Here is a 21,167-nt window from a genome sequence, read left to right on the forward strand (position 1 = left end):
ATTCATCCATGTTATAGCATGTGCCAGAATTTCCTTCATTTTTAAGACCGAAAAATATTCCATCGTATGTATTATGCCACATCTTGTTTATTCACTCATTTGTTGATGAACACCTGGGCTGTTTCCACCTTTTGGCTCTTGTGAATGATGATGCTAAGAACACAAGTGTATGGGTATCTGAATCCTTGCTTTCAATTCTTTTCAGTAAGCCTAGGAGTGGAACTGCTGGATCACATATGTTAGTTCTGTTTAACTTTTTAAGGAAATTTATCCATACTTTAAAAAAAATATTGGTTAACACTATTATTGTTTAAATTCATCCAGAAGTTTATAATTTCCCTTGTACTCCATTTTTTTCTTGCATGCTCTGGGTTTTCTTTCCTAAGGATATCCTTAAAAGTTCCTTCAGCGAGGGCCTGAAAATAAACTGGTTTTCATCTGAAATTTTCCATAAAGAACAGAGGAAGAATTTTGCTGTGTCTGTATTTCTGTTTTTGGCTATGTTCTTCAGCACCGGAAGAATGGAATCTATTTTCTTCTGACCTTCACCGTTGCTGTTACGAAGTCAACTGTTCGTCTGTCACTTCCCTGAAGATCATGTTTTCCCCACTCTGGCTGCTTTTAATATAAAACCTACTTGTTTGAGTAGTCTTTTAATTTATTAACATACAGGTGGACTTTTAACTTATCTTGCTTGATTTAGATGGGCTTCTCTAATCTGATGAGGTCATTAATACTGGAAAATTATCTCTGAACAGCATCTTCCCCCCCCCCCCCGCCCCCCGATTCTCTTGGCTTTCACTCACTATCAAACATGTATTTTTCAGTGTCCTGCTTATCAGTTAACACTTCTTTATAGTTTCCTGTTATTCAATGCCGTATTCTATATTTTTACCAATCTCCCAGTTCTTAAAAGAATTTTTTCTGTTTAACTCATCTGCTGAATTTCTAATTTTAACCATCATGTCTCATTTCTATAAATGCTATTTAGCTTCTTTCCATATTTGGTCATTTCTGGAAATCTCATTCTTTCATCATATTCCAATACTCTCATTTCTTTTAATGTATTAAACAGTTCAGAATATAAAATAATACTGGATCATTCCAGTCTGTAAACCTTTGCAGGTTTAATACGGCAATTTGAAAGTTCTTATCGACTCTTGTTCATGGTGGCTGTTTTCACACTTGTTACAATCTATTTGATTATGAATAACAGTGGTGTAACTATCGGTGGGACTCCTTGGAGGCCTGGCTTGGAGAGAAGCCCAGGGAAATACAGAAAGGTGGCTTCCTGATGAATTCTCTTCCTTCAGAAAGGATTGTTTTAAGATCCTACTGTTCTAAAATTTCTAATAATTTCCTTTTCCTTCGTAAACTCTTATATTATGAAAGACAAGACAAAGTATTTCAATCTCTTTGAAATATTTTTTTAGAACCATTTAACCAGTCACTATTTGATTTCTTGGTTAACTTCCACTTCCAAATTTAGTTAATTGGCGGTATTTCTTTGCAAAAGTGTGACAAGGCTTCCATTTGGCTAAGAAGAAACTTATTTCCATGTTAGCATTATAAATTATCACTCACAAATCACTATAGCATCTAATTTCTTTGCTTTTAAGAGGCATTCCCGGAGCAACCTCTTATACCTAGAACATTGCAGAAAAGTGTGCTGAATCTATAACCAGAGGATAATAATGCCAATGAGTGGAGTCAAAATATTATATGAATACTTTAATGCAAAATGCTTAACACTTAAAATTAGCAAAGCTTCATTTAAATTAAAACTCCATTTAACTAAAGATGGTTAAACCCAAGAATTGTACAGTAGTTGATTTCTGCTATATAATGCCAGTCCTAATGCAATACAGTAGGAACTGCATCGTTAGCTGTCATTTCCTCCATCGCTCATCTGAACCCTAAGGGGTAGGGGAGAGGATACTCAGACAGACACAAAACAAAATATAGCCAAATAAACCGTGCAGTGATTCCTAAGAGTTATAAATCCATTTGACTAAGCTGTCCAACCAAACAGCTGGGAATAACTGCAGGTATTGTTCCAGAGCTGGTAAGAGGTTTTGTTTTTACAGCATGGTAGAAGGTCTGCACTAGGTGAAAAGTCACAGTTTAAGGATGCATGTCCTGTAAATAGTTCCTACATATACACATTTAGTGTGTGTAAACACTAGAAATATACATTAGACAGAGTACCCTTACCAGTTGGGTACAGTTTAAAAAAGAAGATGAGGTAACATGAATCTCAAAGTCCACAGGAATCCTGCCTGAAGAATTTGAACAGCTGCCAGTAATTCACGTCCAATGTACAGGGGTTAAGGCGTCCCTTGGACCCCTACGGTTTGCTGAAACTGGATTCGCTGGCTTTCAGCATAGCAATTGCATCTTTCACTGCATGGTAGATAACATTCTTCACCTAAAAGGACAGGAGAAAACATGGTCAGTTCACCAATAAATCTAAAATCTGTCCTTAAGAGTAAACTTTTCCCTTACCAATTTTACCACCATTCTCTCTAAATTAAAAATTTTTTAATTTTTAATATTTTTTTTTAATTTAGAGTCAGAGAGACAGAGAGAGAACACATGAGCAGGGAGGAGGGGCAGAAGGAGAAAGAGAATCTCAAGCAGGCTCCATGCTCAGCACAGAGCCTGACATGGGGCTTGATCCCATGAACCGTGAGATCATGACCTGGGCCGAAATCAAGAGTTGGACGCTCAACCAACTGAGCCGCTCAGGAATCCCCTCTCTCCAAATTTAAAACTCAGTTTTCAACATGTCAATACTGAAAAGGCCCCTAGACTCCATTAGGCCAGTATTTCACACCTATTTTAAACCCATGCCTTTTCCCCCTCATGCAGGTTTTGATGCCACGTGGCACTGAGCCTGGTGAATACAGGGAGAGGCAAGTCCCAAGGTACAATTTTTCAAAACCTGTATGTTCCCCTAGTTTTCCAAGTATGAAATTATATTTTACATAATTCACTATTAAAAGCATCTTTGAACCCACTCTCTGGATCCTCTTTGGATACTCAAGATTCTGCTCTATTCAAGGATAACAACACAGCATTAAGAGTCTTTGTTCAAGACCGATGTCTGGCAGTTGAGCCAGGATTAGATATCAGATCTATTCATTTTCAATACTAAAGCCTTTCTCTTGGGGCACAGTATTTACAACCTAAACAACAGCAAACCAAGGTAAGATTTCTTCTATGTTTGTTCCTCCTTGGCCTATGTAGACAGTGGAACTAGACATAAGCCAGTTCATCAACTCATGTGCCAAGGGTGATATGGCCAAGTTCACAGACTCTCTTTATAAGGTCAATAATGGGTCATGAAGCCAGAGTCAGAGAACACCAGGAATCAGTAATATTTTTACCTGTAATTTATCTTCATGATTGGTGTGAGTCTGTGACAGATAACGGAATTCCTGAGTAAGCCAGAAACAGTGTTTAACATGCTCTGGAGAAACAAAATCTTCGGCCACTTTGATACAGCTATATAAGTTATGAACCTGGAAAAACACAAGCTGCATCAGTAACACATATGCAAAAGTTCTTAGTGTAAGGAGAATAAAGAATAAAGTAATGTTTCTTGCCTGATGTGGAGCTCCTGCTGGGATAAATACCACATCCCCAAGAAACTGTACAATAGCCCAGCCTTGAACTCCATACTCTTGGTGAAGACGCTTTCTTAGTGATCGGTCTAAATACCAGCTCTGATCATGAATGGGATCATGGTCTGCTGGGTTTTCTTGACCTTGCTCTTCTGATACCTAGAATACATTTGAAGTAATATGAAACTGAGCAACGTATTGGGGCCCAGCGAGCGCACTTTCCCCCTCTGAATAGTGTGGGCAGTCAACAGATGTCAGGCCTTCCTTAACAGATACTCTGTTGGCAGAAAGAGACAAGTAATACTCAAAGACATTAATTGAACGAACCAAGAGAAAACTGAAAGAAAATGTGGTTTTCCTTCTGTTATTTCCAATAATCTCTGACTGGCAGTCTGCATATATTTGGAAATGCTATATTTGGACAATATTTTGGTCTAGACATTTTTTTTTTTTAACGTTTATTTTTTGAGAGAGAGAGAGACACAGAGTGCAAGAGGAGGAGGGGCAGAGAGAGAGGGAGACACAGAATCTGAAGCAGGATCTAGGGTCTGAACTGTAAGCACAGAGCCCAACACGGGGCTTGAACCTACACAGTGCGAGATCATGACCTAAGCCAAAGTCGGATGCTTAACTGAGCCACCAGGCGTCCCTGGTCTAAACTTTTGAACATAAACAGGCTCAAGTTCCTTAGAAACAGACTTGCTGTATTGCAGTTATTAAAAATCTATACTCATTTAACAATCTGAAATACAGTGTTACAGACGAGTCCCAAAGATAGCCATAGAATAAATCTGTTTATTCTAGACACAGTTATTTGGCAGCCCAGACTCAGGTTGACACAATCAAAGGAACAATATGGTGACCAGCAGGTTTTGAAAAAGTCCAATGATCCCAAGTAAGAAACAGCTTTGACTCAAACCAATGCTGGTTAAGGACCTACCTGGTACCAGGCAACAGGCTAGGAGTATTCACATTCATTCCTCATGAACTGAAGAATGTCAGTCACGGATGCCTGGGCTGCAATCAGTAGCCTCAGTGGCAAACAGGTTTAAAAACTGAGTGTGTCCATTTCGCCTAGAACTTTCCAGACACAGCCCTTGCTGAACAATCTGCCTACTACTAGAAACCTGAAATCTTAAAAACCCCTGCATCCCTTTCCAATGACCCTTCACAAGCTAATGGCCACAAGCAATGCCTGAGGCTTTCCTGACCTACTACTAGTGAGGGTAGACAAAACCTACAGGGACCTAAGTAACTCACTCTGAGCAAAGATATCAAGGGCCAAGGAATTTTATATGAACCTCTAAAGTACAGTACTTAGATTTTCAAGGCAATAAAAACAAACCGGTACTGGGGCGCCTGGGTGGCTCAGTCGGTTAAGCGTCCGACTTCGGCTCAGCTCATGATCTCGCGGTCCGTGAGTTCGAGCCCCGCGTCGGGCTCTGTGCTGACTGCTCAGAGCCTGGAGCCTGTTTCAGATTCTGTGTCTCCCTCTCTCTCTGACCCTCCCCCGTTCATGCTCTGTCTCTGTCTCAAAAACAAATAAACGTTAAAAAAAAAAAAAATTAAGAACAGAGCGGTACTAACAGATGATCAGAGGAACTAACCTGAAGGTAGAGCACAAAAATCTCCACTATAATGTAAAACACAGTCTTAAGGAAAAAGGCAAGGCCCCTCTCCTCTTTTCAAAGGTGTGAGCCTAATCACTTTGAAGTCTGTTCCTCAGCAACCAGCTTCAGCCACATCAGTCTGACAGGCACAGGTCTAACTTTTGAGGCCGTGATGAGTTCCTGGTAACCAGCTAGTCTCAACATGTGGTAATTTATAATACTGCTATTCTCCACGCCTCTCTCCTCACATGCCATAGGATAAAGGGCACACCTTTTTAAGGAATTCTCGTATTTTCTCTGTGTCCTTTGCAGCGTATATATGCCAGAGGGCTCCCGGCTTCTCTTTTCCCTCAATAAATCGCTTTATTGTGAGTTCATCAGAATCTCCGTCTTGGATGGTTTTAAGGACTTCTGGAGCAAGAGAAAGCAAATATCACACCAAAGTCTCCAGCTCAGAGAGTAAGCCCCACTTTTATGCTCAGCAGCACCCTACCTTCTTCTTGGTCACACTGTCCTTTGGGAATTCCCACATACACCATGACATTGGCTGCATCAGATACGTCTAAGTGAAGATTTGTTGTTCCATATTTCCTGTCTTCCGGAGTAATCAATCCTGCCAACAGAAAACACCTTAAATTTACTGAGATGTGAAGGCTGCCATTCTCTTTCTCACTCTCTGGGAGATACTTGGTCACAAACTTAAAACCTGCCTCTCTAAATCATGTACAAGACAACAGTATTTAATATTAAATTATCCTTTCAACTTTGAAAGAAAGCAATCTCATCAAATATTTAATCATTAAAACAAAACAAAACAACAACAACAACAACAAAAACAAGTTCTAACAGTAGGACTTCTGTTTCTGATGACAGGCAAAGTAGGTCCTTGACACACCCTCCTGTAAGAACCAAAACTACTGGATGAAATTATTGAAGAAAATTTTCTTCTAATGAATCAGTGTGCTGGCAAAAAAAAAAAAAAGAAAGAAACACTCATAAGCCAAGAAATCAGAAAGCAGGACTCAGGAATGGTAAAGTGGCTCCTCCAAAAGGACATGTGCTTGACCAGGTGAATCCAAGCCCAGGTTGTCACAGCCTAGAGCACTGTGGGGTAAAACCTAAGGCCCAGGGTCCACTCAGGATGGAGAGTCTAACAGAAATCCCCTTCACATACACATAAAGCTGGGACCTCAAATGACTATACACTCAGAACGAAAGAAAACACTGCCTTGGTTCCTTCAACTGTAAAAACAAAAACAAATAGGGAGGGTAGGGTGAGCCACAGCACAAGCTCATAGTCTGAGACTTTAATCTCCTACCCTCTGGAAAAGATCTACTTTGCTCAGCACTCACCCTGAGGCTCACCAAGCCCTGTGGTCACCCTGGACAGCCCACCCTGACATGTGGACTCTGCTTCTTGAATGGGCAGTGAAGGGAAGCCTGGCTTGAACTGGGCAAGCAGAAGTCATTTTCTAACCTGCCAGCCCCGAAACAGCCCTGTTTTGTCTGGAGGAGGCCAAGGACTTCCCTCTGATTTGTGAGACCCTACGGTTCTAGGAGCTGCTCTCCACAGCAGAGGGCACCCCATAACGTCCACATGGGACTGTGGCCCTAAAGCCCTGCTGTGCCTTCCTTTCTTTCCATTCAGTTGACCTATGAGCCCCAAGAGTGGGGAGAGAACATTAGGTATTAGGGCAAAATCAAAGGATGTGCTTTAAAGGCGATACATAAAAGATTTGTTTTAACGTGGTAAGGGACAAATATAACGGGATTGAATAATGAAACACTCATGGTAAAAAACTGATAGCTACTGTGACTGGATAGTAAGTATATGGGGAGTCACTGTATTAGACTCTGAAGTTCTGAGTGCATTTGGGACATTTTTCTATAATAAAGAGTAAAATTAAAATTTAAGAAGAAAAAGCAATTAATAGGACACAAGAAAAATGAATGAAATGGACAGTAATAAATGATAGCATGGATGAATATCCAAAAGCCTGATTCTATTTCTATGAAGCTCAAACACAGGTTAAATCTCAAAGAATATTCCGCGGGAATACAAATATATATGGTAGCATCACAAATATGCGGGAACGACAAACACAAATTGCAGGGCGACAGTTAACACTGTGGAAGGAAGCGTGAACAGGTAGGTCTCAGAGCTTCGTCAGGCTGCTTGCTCTTGGATCAGTGCCAAATAGGGGAAAACAGCTGTGCCAACGAGGAAGGAGGTGACACCTACCCAGCCATCAGCACAAAGCCCATGCAAATGTGGCCACGGTGACTGCACACTGATAAAACAGTCTCTAAAAGGAGCCTGAACTCCAACAGACTAAGATCACAAAAACATAAAGGTCCCAGGGAAAGGATTCCCAGAAAATAGAAAATCCTGAAACACAGCACCATGGACTGTTAGGAAAAGCATGTAAGTGGACACAATCCGGGCTGCTGGGGGTTGGGGGCAGAGTAGAATGGCTCTAGCCTGGAAATTAGGAGACTTGACGTCCTAGGCTCAGCCCCGAGAAGGTCACTGTCCCTGCTACTGTCCTGAAGACCTGGACATCTGTAAAACTGCTGGTGGTACTGGAGCTGGAAAGATACTGACTCTCTCTCTCTCTCTCTCCAAAGAACCTTTTCACTCTACTCTGACTGAGGAGTCACAGCTCGATCACTGGACGTTTGAAAATGACCGCTCTTTAATTTTATGAGAAAGTACAAGGTGTTTGAAAACGAACACATTTTCATTATTTTCAATCCCTCACTGCTTATTTTGTCACAGGTAAAGCTTTTAAAGAGTAACAACACTGCCATCTATCTATGGGTGTCCATGCTGCCAAACCATTCAAACCAAGCAGACAATTTATTCTGAAAACTTCTCAGATAACCACTTCTACCCCATAAAGCTTCAGGATGTCTACAAAGCAAGGATAATCACTATGCGACATTATACCACTTCCACCATTTCCTTTTGTGGAAAAATACTTTCATTTATGTAAGTTCACTGTAAACCCCCACTGTAAACAGAGTATGCTCCAACCAACTAACTGCTCCGATGGGCTTGCAGAAAGGCAACTCAACTAGGGAACATGCAACAGCCCCACAGCACATGCAGGGTTCTCTAAACTGAGATTTGGAAAGCAAAGGGAATAGGCCAGGGGACCCCTGCCTGCTGTGTCCTCTCTCCCACAGACCATTTCTCACCATCCCGGGCATCTAGACCGTGGGAGCTTCCCAACATAAACTTCCTTCTCGAAATGTTCCCTGACTCCAGTCCAGGTGGATCCCTGAGCCGACTCCATCCTAACGGAAGAACTGTGGGGCTGAGATCCAAGCCCCTGCTCTTCTCCTCCCCCGACAGTCTCGGGAAAACACAGCAAAGGTGCTAAAGGACTCTGTCTCATCTTCAGGAGGGCTGTCACCCTCAGGCCCAAGAGACTGGAGTGGAGAGTAATTATAGAAGGAAAGAATAGGGGCGCCTGGGTAGCTTGGTCGGGTAAGCGTCCGACTTCGGCTCAGGTCATGATCTCATGGTCCGTGAGTTCGAGCCCCGCGTCGGGCTCTGTGCTGACAGCTCAGAGCCTGGAGCCTGTTTCAGATTCTGTGACTCCCTCTCTCTCTGCCCCTCCCCTGTTCATGCTCTGTCTCTCTCTGTCTCAAAAATAAATAAACGTTTAAAAAAAAAAAAATAGAAGGAAAGAATAAAATCAAAGAAGTAATTTCTAGAAGGAAAAATGGGATCCAAATAGTATAAAAGACTAAAGCAAATTCAATAAATGATCCAAAAAACTGAAACTTCATTCAACAATCAATGGGTAAATAATTCCTTCAAAACAGCCAACTATCACCAAGACCTAAATAAAGACCCAACATAAAACTATTCAAGATCAGGGGCACATGGGTGGCTAGGCTGGTTAAGCATCCGACTTCAGCTCAGGTCATGATCTCACGGTTTGTGGGTTCAAGCCCCATATTGGGCTCCATGCAGAGCCCGGAGCCTGCTTCAGATCCTATGTCTCCCTCTCTCTCTGGTCTTCCCCTGCTCGCATTCTGTGTGTGTCTCTCTCAAAAATAAAACATTAAAAAATTAAAAAAAAAAAACAAACTAGTTGGTGACCAAGGAAATCAATCTCTATCTTGTACAGTCTTCCTCGTTGGATAGTTTATGGAGTCATGTTTAAACAATGAAAATCCAATTCAAAAGGTGCTTCCAGGGGGCCTGGGTGGCTCAGTCAGTTGAGCAGCGACTTTGGCTCAGGTCATGATCTCACAGTTCGTGGGTTTGAGCCCTACATCAGGCTCTGGGCTGACAGCTCAGAGCCTGGAGCCTGCTTCAGGTTCTGTGTGTGTGTCTCTCTCTCTGCTCCTCCCTCACTTGCACTCCTCTCTCTCTCAAAAATAAACATAAAACAACAAACAAAGTGTGCTTCCAATACTAACTTAAGCAACAAACTACTACTCACCAACATGGATTACTTGCATTTAAGTACAGCTGGTTTTAAAACAGCTGCAATGCTAGCAGACTGATTTTAAGAAGAATAACAGAATTGATTTGATGATATACCATACAATCATTTAAAAAATATCACACTAAAAACAATTAAGCACCACAAAGATTTTAAGATATAATATTAGATGTAAAAAAAAGAAAAAGTAAAAATTGCATATGTCTTACAACTGTAACTACGAAAAGGAAATACACACACACGGAAAGGAATGAAAGGAAATACACAAAAATGAAGCCAAATGCAGTGTTATTAGGATTATGAATGTTGTCCATCTCCATCTCCCCCAAAAGCAATTTTCCAAACATTCTGACTTAACTCTATTTCCATTATAAGGTTTTCAACTTAGCCGTTTCTTCCTTACCGTAGGCATTATACATCTTGGGACCAAGATCTGGCCTAACAAAGTAGTTTGGCAGCCTGGAAGCCAAGTTTAGTTTGCCATCTCTCCTTGTGTACTCGGGCAGTGGGATATTGGCCATCAGATCATCAAACCTAGGACAAGAGAACCAACCGTTAGCAAAATAAGTCTGCCTTTCTAATCCAACATTGTTTTGTTCCTTCTTACCAATAGGAAGATAAAGATGGAGATAGCTTTCCTTACAATATTTAAGATGAGACTTATAGTAGTTAGGAACAAAAATGTCTTCTTCCTCTCCTACAGCACACATTTTTAACAAAATGATCTGGGATATTTCAGACAAATGATTTGAGTGATAACTTTCTGATGGTAAGAAGTGACACTCAGGGATGTATTATTAGTTCTAAGCATTCTTTTCAAAGTCCAAGCTCCAATCAGGAAAATGGATCTACCAATTCAGCAGTCTTGCTGTCTAATGCAACGGTATCATTGCATTGAACCTGATGTGTCTGATCCCAGCACTGCCTCCAGCCCAGAGGCTGCACACCTCAGCTGGCCTCTTTCTAGCAGGGCACTACAGTTGAAACTAGTGGACCTTTCATTAGTCAGCCAGATCTCAGAGTCAGGAACTTCTTCATCTCATTTAAAACATACTTCTCCAAGACTAGAAATGAAATATCAGCACCAGTGGAACTATTCCATATTTCATCTTTCTCTTCTGAAAACTGTTTTCTCACCACCTCAAAAAGAATTTATCCTATCAAGTCAAGGACAGATTCATCCCTCACCCCACCAATAATCATACCTAGAAGGCATCATATCTCTAAAATCTTCTCCTGGTGGCCAGTCCTTAAGTTTCAACACCATTGGTTCTTTTTCATTCTTCAAACGGTCTGAAAAGTAGCCAGAATTACTGAATTGTTATTATTCATAACTCAGAAACAGACCAAAAAAATGGCAAATTAACATTTTATGCTTAACAATTCAGTAAAATTTACCTCTGCAAAATCTTCACAATCCGATACGTTCAGTACACAAATATTTTTCTTTAATATTCCCCTCCTGCCAATTGCAATAAAATCGCCTATTTTATTTCCATAGGGCCAAGAAATGCATTCGTACCCAGGAGGTAACACAGGAGTAGCAAAATAAAAATTACGAACTAAGCTTTTCTAGATGCTTATTAAACTGCTGCACACTTACAGACTTCAGCCACCCTCTTTTGCCCTTTACACATAGTTGGTGTTTTGACAGCTGTCTGTTTCAGATCCAGTCTCTTCCTCCTATACAGTGTTCTGGAAGAAGTGAGTAGCTCTCCAACTAATAAACAGTAGTGCACTTTAAAAATCAGAGGCCACAGATGTTTAGTAGACCAGATTTTCTGAGGCCACCATGAAATATAAATGACTTGTTTTGCCCAGCAAGACTGAAACTACCTGATGTTCTGTCCAAGGATAACTAGGGTCAACAGCACCACAGGGTTTAGTCAGCACTATTACCCATTGTAATGCCAAGGAACCAAGAACCAAGCTCTACTTGAAAAAGATACTGATAATTACGATTAACAGCAATGACAACTATTATGTCATTTCTTGCTGTGTTCTAGTCTCTGCTAAGTGTTTTAACCATTTAATCCTTACAACTAAAGCCAACATCCCAGTGAGTTTAGGCACTATTTAATATTCCCAATTTGGGATGAGGAAACTGGCAGATGCCCAAGATCAACCAGTTACTAAGTGGCAGAACTGGAACTGGAGCCCAGGTTTGACTTCAGACCCTGTACTCTTGAGGACTAACATTTGTGATAATGTTTTGTAGTCAACCAAGTACTGTCCCATAACCTAGCTTAGTTAAGTGCACACTACAGGAGGAAACAAAGAAAAACACAGGGTACCGCGTATGTTCAGAATACCAGCAGTATGTCAGTGTGGGTGGTGAGCTGGGGGTGTGCGCAGCAGAATCGTCAGTAAAGAAAAGGCAAGCTATAGTTGACTCTTAGCTGTTTTTACCATCTGCCGGCATGAGGAAGTTTGAGTCCCAGAAAAATGAAGTTACCAAGCTCATATGCACAAGTACATATCAAGAGTCAGGCTTTGAACTCAGGCCTAACTGGAAAGCTTCATAAGGTCTGCCCCAGCTGCACAGGGCTGCCTCGCCAGATCGTGTCCGTCCTGGGACACCACCATTTAGAGAATAAGGGAGGCAGGGGAATAAAGACCCTGGCAATTTCCAACTGCAGCCTAATCAGAGACAATGGAGGTCAATACTTGCTTCGGAACTCCCTGCAAGATTCGCTGAGGCTTTGTTGAGTCTGCATTGCAACTGACTCCTTTGCCTGCTCAGTGCTGCTTCCTCTTCCTTTATTTCGCAGATGTTGATCCCTAAGTAACCATCTTATGTCTGAAACTCCATCTTAGTATGTACTTGTAGAAAACCCCATCGTGCCTTGTATTAAATACTTTGTTACAAATAAAGTATGAGCCATAATCTATAAATATGGACAAAAGGAAATAAGGAAGCAGATTCAAAGATGGAAGTGTGTCTAAAAAAGTGAGGGTGATGAATGAGTGACCTTGAGCTACTGAGAGTCTAAAGAATGAACTGGCCAAACCCTCCAGCAGGGATGGAGGCCTGGTGACAGATGCCTGTGATGTGAATCCCCAGGGTCAAAGATGAACTTGATGTTCTTGGAAACAGTTTACTACTGATTGGCCAATACATAGAAAGGGCCAAGCCTTAGCACCAGACACACAAGCTGCCTTACTGCCTCAATGCCCCTCTAGCCCAGTTGCAGTAGGCAGTGATCAGGACACCCGGTGTTAAATGAATTCACATTCCCTGGCATCTTCAGGTCTTATTTTATTAATCAATAATTAAAATTTTTAAACGTAAAAAGGATGTATAAAAGTGAGATACACATAACACCACCAGCCTTGAGCCCCACGCCCTGGCTTTGTGCTCCCCTCCCGCCAGGCACAGGTGGAGGCACAGAATGTCAGTTACAGGACACACATGGAGCCACCGTAAGTACAGGTAACTAAAACCTCACCTCTTTAAGGAACTACAAAGTGAATGGGCCTCAGGTCGAAAGCATAACCTTTGCAAAAAGAAAGGGGAGGAAGAGAGAACACACTAATTTTAAACTCTAAGATCACAGACAATGCTGTCATTGCTGCTGAAGGGCTTCAGACTCCTGCTACTCCTGTGCTCTCCCTTCACATTCTAACCCCCTTAAAAGGTCTTTAATACATACTTGGAACATCTTCAAATCCATCCCAGAAGTCTCCTACTGTGGCTCCCGTGATGATTTCATTGGTCCTACAGTTAACTAGGTCGACTTCCTGATTCCCAAACTCTTTCCTGAAGGATTCAGGTTTCCAGAGGTCACTGTTCAACTTATGATGCACTCCTGACACCATCACTGGCTAAAAGAGAACAAAGACTTTAGTTTGAACTCCCCCAGCTCTGTCCCCAAACCAGTGGCAGCCCCTTTTCAAACAGCCCCTTGTTTCTCTGTGGCTGGTCCTCAGTGTTAGATCCCAAAGTGACAGCTCAGTGCTCTGAGCTCCCGCAGCATTTGTCTTCACACAGTCCTTGCTCTAACTACATTAGTAAGTGTCTACGAGCAAGAATCACATCTTCGACTCAGATCCATTACTCACAGAATATGCTTGCTACCAGGCAGGAACAGGCACCCGAAGAGGCCAAGACAAGCCCAATTTTTTTTAATGTTTTTTGTTTTTTTTTTTTTTGATAGCAAGAGACAGAGTGAGAGAGTGAAGGGGGGGGGGAGGGGCAGAGAGAGGAGAGAGAATCCCAAGCAGTCAGCACAGAACCTGATGCGGGGTTTGAACTCACAAACTGCGAGATCATGACCTGAGCTGAAGAATCCGTCACCTAATGGACTGAGCCACCCAGGCACCCCCAGGAATCCCGATCTTTATGTGAAACGGTCTGACTAAAATACTGGTGAGTTCAATTTTTTTTTAAAAAATTATGAAATCTAAAAACATGGGTGGTGGATCGTATTCAGCCTGTCACTGCCATCATGAACAAATCTTATTAGTTAGTATATGCGGCTGAATTAAAAAATTCTTAAATTTTTTTTTGGTTAAATACATAACTCTATTTGCCAATTCCCCAAGTCCTGGCCTTGTCCAAGAACATAGCGTTCCTGTAGTGAGGACTCCATTTGGCCCAGAAGAGAAGCCAAAGATCCCAAATACAAAAACAAAAACAAAAACACTGAGGAGTAGGTCTACAAAGCCATGTATCTCCTAAACCATCAACCAAAACCTAAGATTGAACAAGGCTGCCCTTTAAAAACAGGCCCCTGGGAGACGACACACCAATTCCAAGATGATACCACATGGCTCTGGCCCACCTAAAATTGCCTTCAGCATAAGGGTTTTAACTCTGGGAAGAGGGACACATGATTTGGATAGTATTTTGTCTAATCTCCTAAACCCCATCAGCCTCTTAGTCATGCTCTCACTTCTTCTGTTGAGAATCAATACCCAAGAATCACTGAGCCCAGAAAGCACTCATCAAAAACCCAGTGATAACTGGTTTGGAAGCAATCAAAACCTCACTAGTAGAGAGCTCAGGAATGTCCACTCCAAAAAATAAGACTCATAGCTACAGTGCCCTAATTATATTCACCCCAAACAATAAAGTACAAAAGTAGCAGATAAAGTATATACCACTCACAATTGAGAGGTAGAGGCGGGGGGGGGGGGGGGGTGCAGGGCTGTCAGAAGCCTGCCAAAAGACCTCCAAAAGGGGGTCTGAACTGGGTTGGAGGAGCAGAGGCCCCTCTTACCTGTCCTTGTTTCCAGCACTCCCTAAACACATTCCAGTTGCTCTTGTTGTTGGGATCCTGGAGGCATAGCAAGCGATTATCACACAGCCAATAGTGAGGAGTGTCAAAGCCCAGAATGCTAGGCTTAATAGTCAGTCCTTGAGGCCTCTTAGATAAATCAGTGGAAGTCTTATTTTGCACCAAAGAGGCAAAGATGTCATCAAGGATTTTTGGTGTATTCTTGAGTCCATTTTCTGTCTGAATTTGAGAAAGAACACAAGTCTTAAATATTCCCTACCATCAAAAGACCCATTCCTATAATAGTAGGATGGCCATTACATATCCAGAAAAGATTCCAAGTCAGGACCCTAAGACAAACAGGTAAGTCCCCTTCTGTCACTTGACATTACAACTCACAGGAAGCAGGTATAGAAAAAAGTTTACTAGGAGAAAATGGCCCAGCCCAGTACTACAACCCTGTGAAACCTGCCTGCCAATAAAACCTGCACCCATGAAGGAAAGCCTAAGATTCAAATCCTTCTTTCTACTTTCTGTTTCAATTTCTCTAGTCTCTTCCTGCTCTGACTGTATTCATCTTTGTAAGGTGGAATACGAACAATAAAACAAATGCTTACCTTTCCTGTAGAGGAATTCAAGAGATTTCGGAGGAAACCAGAATTGTTGTTGCTTACAGGTGTTAAAATTGTGCTGTTAAAGGTGTGGAGGACTGTGCTGGATTTGCTCAAAGGGGGGAGGGGTGGAAGGCATTTGATTTCGTTCTTTAGAATTGGCATTGTTGGTTGTTTTTCTAGAAACAAAACGAAAAACATCCATATGGAAAAGCATTCCAAAAGGCAAATCCCTTATTTGTCTTCTATTAGAATTACTTTCGAACTTGGCTTTCATTTACTTTAGAACCAAAAAACTTAAGAGGATAAATACTAATGAAATTACTGATTTAGACAAGGATTTCCAACTTGTATTAAAATAATAAATATCCAACATTCAAGGTGATATTATGTTAAAAAGAATTTGTTTTGAGTATAGTTGACACATAGTATTACTTTAGTTTCAGATGTAGCTACCATCTGTCACCATACAACAGTATTACAACATCAATGACTATATTCCCTATTGCTGTGCCTTTTATTCCTGTGACTTATCCATTCCATAACTGGAAGCCTGTATCTCCTACTCCCCTTCACCCATTTTGCCCACCCCCTCTCCCCTCTTGCAATTATAGATCTGATTCTACTTTCTGTTTATTCATTTGTTTTTTTAGATTCCACATGAGTGAGGGGAGTGAGGGGTGCCTGGGTGGCTCAGTCGGTTGAGCGTATGACTTCAGCTCAGGTCATGATCTCATGGTGCGTGGGTTCGAGCCCTACATTGGGCTCTGTGCTGGCAGCTCAAAGCCTAGAGCCTGCTTTGGATTCTGTGTCTCCCTCTCTCTCTGCACCCACCCCCCCAACCCCACCGCTCACACTCTGTCTCTCAAAAATAAATAAATGTAAAAAAAACCACTTAGATTCCACATGAGTGAACTCACATGGTGCAAATGGTATTTTTTAGACTTCCCTCTTCTATTTGTGTGCTCCTGATATACAAAATATAATGGGTTTATGTAAATTAACACTGTAACTAGCAATCTTGGTAGATATGTTTATTAAATATGGATACTTTGATTTTTCACACATATAATCAGATTGTCTAAAATATCGACAACTTTAAACAAATATATATCGACAGCTTTATCTTTCTTTCCAATCCTTATATCTTTTTGTTTGCCTTTGCAACAGCCAGGACTTCCAGTACAATGTTTAATAAAATAGTGATGGCAGGTATTCTCTTATTCCTGAGCAGAGGAAAACTGTTAAAAAATATATCAATTAAAAAAACCAACCATTATATTTGCTGTCAGTTTTATTACAGAAACTCATTAGATTGAGGATATTCCCTTTGTTCCTATTTAAGAGTTGTTTTAATCATGAATAGCTATTGAATTATACTACTTTGTGTCTTGTCACATGACTTTTCTCCCACATTTTCAATGTTAAACTACAGCTGCATTTCTGAAGCCCTACTTGGTCATGCTATAGAATTCCTTTATTCATAGTGTTGAATTTTTTTTTTAATATTTATTTACTTATTTTTGCAAGAGATAGAAAGATAGCAAGCAGGGGAAGGGCAGAGAGAGAGAGAGAGAGAGAGAGAGACAGAGACAGAGACAGAGAATCCCAAGCAGGCTCTGCATTGTGAGCACAGAGCCCAATGTGGGGCTTGAACCCATGAACCATGAGATAATGACCTGAGCCGAAATCAAGAATCAGACACTTAACCAACTGAGCCACCCAGGCGCCCCAGTGTTGAATTCTATTCACTGAAATTTTGATTAGGATCTTTGCACAAAAGAAATTAACCTGCAATTCTTCTTTCTTAAAACATGGCTAAAAAGCACAATCGCCTAAACCTAACGAACTACCTGAATCCAAAGCCCATGTTCTTTATACTGTCGTCAAGCATCCTGAGACAAAGCACAGATGAGAAAAATAAAACTGAAGCCAGAACATTCTAATTAGACAAAACAGAAAAAACAAACAGGGTAAGGACAGAAAGATGGAAAATCGCCTATTAAAACAAACAAGTCTCAGCCCCCTCCTTTCTTGCCAAACACAATCTCAACCTAGAGTTCTACAGTCAGCAAAAGTTCTCCCCTTTGGGGTTGCATTTTAAAAATACTTGCATTTGTACCAGGACTCAGGAGAACTACAGGGAACCAATACTTTCCATTCCACACACTTCTAATTACTCTGTTCTCACAACAACTGAGGTTGCCAATTCCTCCCGTGAATGGACTAAAGTTCTCAGGAACCCACAGGAAAGCAGAAAACACTCACCCTTGTTTTCCTTGTTGACATTCCCGCTGGTCAGGTCTGCCAGCCAGTTTAAAGGAGATGTGCTGGCTGGACAGGTGGGCTTCATGCTGCTGGCTGGCTTGGAAGCAGCCTCCCCAGCCACAGGCACTGGCTCCAACACCAAGGGATTCTGCTGGAACCCGGCACCAAGAGTAGGTTTTTCTCCCGCAAAGGAAGTCTGTGTTGAGTATAAAAGGAGAATTTTCCACAAGCTAAAACATTACATTTCCTTTTTCTTATCCTCTTCCCTAACAGCTCACCAGTAAGACATAAATACCCCAAACAAAACCACCTAATAGTCCTGGACATCACCACAGCTGCAGTAACCTTGCAATAACAGGGCAGAACTATACAAGATAAAAGAGATTTTAATTTTCTTATAGCTTCTAAGTATTACTGGTGAAAACAAAAGACATGTTTCCCTCTCTACCCCTTTACCACCCATCTCTTGCTCATACAAACCCTTATCACTCCCCTTACCACGCTGCTTTAAAATGACTAGTTTGTGTCTATCTTCCCTGTGAGTTCATAATATCTTGAATAGGCACTCACAGCCTGGCTGATGAATGAATGAATGAATGAATGAATGAAGCAGGGTAGGAAAGGTACAGCTGTGATTTCAGAAGGAAATGGGATGCAGAATACAAAATGCTCTTTTGTTTTAGCATAGCATAGTAGGCTTTAAAATGTGATCAACAGCTCTTAAAAGAACTCAAACATTTAAAAAACTAGACAGAGCACACCACTTATTTTTCTGTTACTTAAAAACTGCCTTGGCTCAGCTAATGAGTTTATACAAACATAAGGAGGGAAACAACAAATTCCTGCTGTGGTCCTGATCTTTCTTTTATGTGTGATGGATTTCTGTGATACCCAGTTATCAGTATTATTCTTCTTCTGCTATTGATAAGAAAGTGGAACTCCTCATGTGAAACCGTCCATGTGAGCCAAAGTCATGCAACTAGAAAGTGGCAGAAAAAGATTTCAAATTCAGTTCTGAAGCTAAGGGGCACAGCTCTTCTAGCTGTACTGCCTCTGACGCCAAAGCTTTATGAAAATGTGAAAGAACTTCTGATTATCAAACACAATGTGAGAGAATGATACACTGGGGTAAAGGGGAAGAAGAGAGAGTGGGGTAGAGGTGATGGTGGAGATGAAAGGGATGCTACCAGGAAAAGTCACATGGGCACCACAGAAATGTACATTTTTTGAGGTGAGAAATGGGGATATAAAGGTTCATTTCAATATTATTTCCTTCAACCCCTCAAATATATAGGTAAAACATATTCAGTAATTTTAAAAGATTGTAAAGAATATCTAAATAATCTTAACTCTATAAAGCACAAAGTTTTTTAAAAAACCCACATAAAATTCAATAGCAACTCATTAAGTAGACTACAACAGATAGACGTTTTTGCTCTTTCAAGGAACAAAAATTAAAACCTACTAAAAGAGACTACAGATGAGGTCCACAAAAATAATGTGGAAAGGGAGAATGGGTCTATGAAGTGTCACATGAAATATATGACTTGCCTCTTTCCACGGACCACTGTCCCCATGTTCCTTTCAAATACACTATAGGAATCCTTGGGTTATTTGAAAAGACAGACAACAATCTCAAGGTTGGTGAATCTAGCATAAACAGTAATACCTGTTTTATGTCTTCCTTTGAGGCTGGCTTTGAAAAGAGTTTGAATTGCCTGTTTGAACAGGGACAATTTGCTTTTATTCCCCATTTTGCTCTCACTGAATGAACAATGTCTCCAACATCATAGAGGGCTACAAAAAAAGCGGGGGGGGGGGGGGCAGAGACAAACATCTGAACAAGGGTATTAGGTACTATCAACCTCAATATTACAAAGTAGAAACTGGTACTTCCAACAGAATTACTTTTTCCTTTCTTTTTTTTTTTTTTAGCAGCATGGTGCTTATATTTCCTCCTTTTCATCCTAAGTATGCCTTCCCCCACAAAAGCATTATTTTCCTTCCTTCTACAAAACGATTCACAAGACCTTAATCAAAATGTTTTGGGGGCGTTACTTAACACATTTTGGGACAATTTACGATACACACTAAAGTGAGTTAGCAGGTAATTATACTACAGGAAGTAAAACCAATCACCAGCCCCTGAGTTAACCAGAACAAGGGGAAAAGAAAACCACTGCACTGCATGAAATACCTTTTCCAGGAATGATCTGTGTAGGCATCAGGTTCTCTGGTTCATGTATCTGACTCTTCACACATCTTAGCCAAGAGAAAGTCTTGTAGGCAGCACCTACAAAGAAATGATTTGTAGTAATTGCTCCCCATGGACTCTGGCCCTAAATGCTTCAGAAATCCATCAATCACAAATCAATAAACGGCTTAATTTGTGTAAGGGGGCTTGAAGGAGAGAATCAAGTCATTTCTAACCTTGTTGGCAATTCTTCCTCTTCATCCGGTAGCAATCCACACACACTCCAAACCCACACCTAGGACACACCCAGTGCAGGTTGAAGATGGTGGTGTCACATACATCACACATTTCCCGAACACCTTTGACAGCTCGCTTCCAAGCAACCTGTCCTACAAAAATCAATAAATCACTTAGTCCTGGGGAGGAGAGTGCTTCTGAAGTAAAACATGAAAGGGGAGAGAAGTTGACATCATTCCTCCCTCTCACTGGAGTTCTCATCAACTTTGTTTAACCTTCAAAGACCATCTCAAATGCCCCCCCCCCAACCTCTCCACCCTCCACCATGACGCTCTCCTGGATTCCTTCAGCACTCCCATCAACTTGTATTGGTATTTCAGACTCAAGCTTCTTCACACTGTATACAGTCAGGTGTAGTTTTACCTCCTCCTAGGAGACTAAACTCTGTCCATGCAGAATCCCTGCTCGGACTGTGCCTTATACCAAACCCACTCTGCATACCGCTAGCACATAAGTACTGCTGAATAAATCAATGGAAAAAGCATAAGTAATTACAGAAGCTGCAATAAGACACAGGTATTACACAGCAGTGGTTCTTTCACCTTTTGTTTGGATCATGAGCCCCTTTCCGAATCTGAAGACAGCGTGGACAATACCTTCTCCAAAGGAAACAAGAATGACTCAGATCCGCCAGCCCAACATAGATTGTCAGGTTATTCACACAGGCCCTGAATCCACTCATACAGCCTAGAAAAAGCCCCAAGGTCTTAGGGAAACTGTTCCTTAGGGAACATTAACTTGAAGGGGGCACAACAGTACACAGCTGGGTTCCTTCATTGGCCAGAATCAGAAACTTGGATTTTTTTAGTGCCAGTAGTGATGCAGGCATCCAGGTCTGACTCACACTAACCAAATATCCAACAGGTTGAAGCATAATCC

At 41.3% G+C, this 21,167-nt stretch overlaps 1 protein-coding gene across 4 annotated transcripts in view; it reads right to left on the minus strand.

The window, feature by feature from the left end:
* Positions 1–1,716: 1,716 nt before the first annotated feature.
* Positions 1,717–21,167, minus strand: part of KDM3A (lysine demethylase 3A) — a 53,037-nt gene continuing 33,586 nt past the window's right edge. For 3 of the 4 annotated variants that reach the window (XM_058683413.1, XM_058683414.1, XM_058683415.1), the window contains exons 13-26: positions 20,228–20,380; positions 19,995–20,090; positions 19,467–19,594; positions 17,798–17,993; positions 15,536–15,708; positions 14,922–15,158; positions 13,353–13,524; positions 10,905–10,992; positions 10,103–10,233; positions 5,730–5,849; positions 5,508–5,647; positions 3,609–3,785; positions 3,390–3,524; positions 1,717–2,428 (exon numbers count right to left, since the gene is read on the minus strand). In XM_058683413.1, coding sequence (XP_058539396.1) covers positions 2,348–2,428; positions 3,390–3,524; positions 3,609–3,785; positions 5,508–5,647; positions 5,730–5,849; positions 10,103–10,233; positions 10,905–10,992; positions 13,353–13,524; positions 14,922–15,158; positions 15,536–15,708; positions 17,798–17,993; positions 19,467–19,594; positions 19,995–20,090; positions 20,228–20,380 — 2,027 coding nt within the window. In that variant the 3' untranslated portion in view covers positions 1,717–2,347. The remainder of the gene's footprint in view (positions 2,429–3,389; positions 3,525–3,608; positions 3,786–5,507; positions 5,648–5,729; positions 5,850–10,102; positions 10,234–10,904; positions 10,993–13,352; positions 13,525–14,921; positions 15,159–15,535; positions 15,709–17,797; positions 17,994–19,466; positions 19,595–19,994; positions 20,091–20,227; positions 20,381–21,167) is intronic. The other variant, XM_058683416.1, reaches the window with a different exon arrangement.

The sequence above is a fragment of the Neofelis nebulosa genome, chromosome 9 (assembly GCF_028018385.1).
Source record: "Neofelis nebulosa isolate mNeoNeb1 chromosome 9, mNeoNeb1.pri, whole genome shotgun sequence".
Classification (NCBI taxonomy): domain Eukaryota; kingdom Metazoa; phylum Chordata; class Mammalia; order Carnivora; family Felidae; genus Neofelis; species Neofelis nebulosa.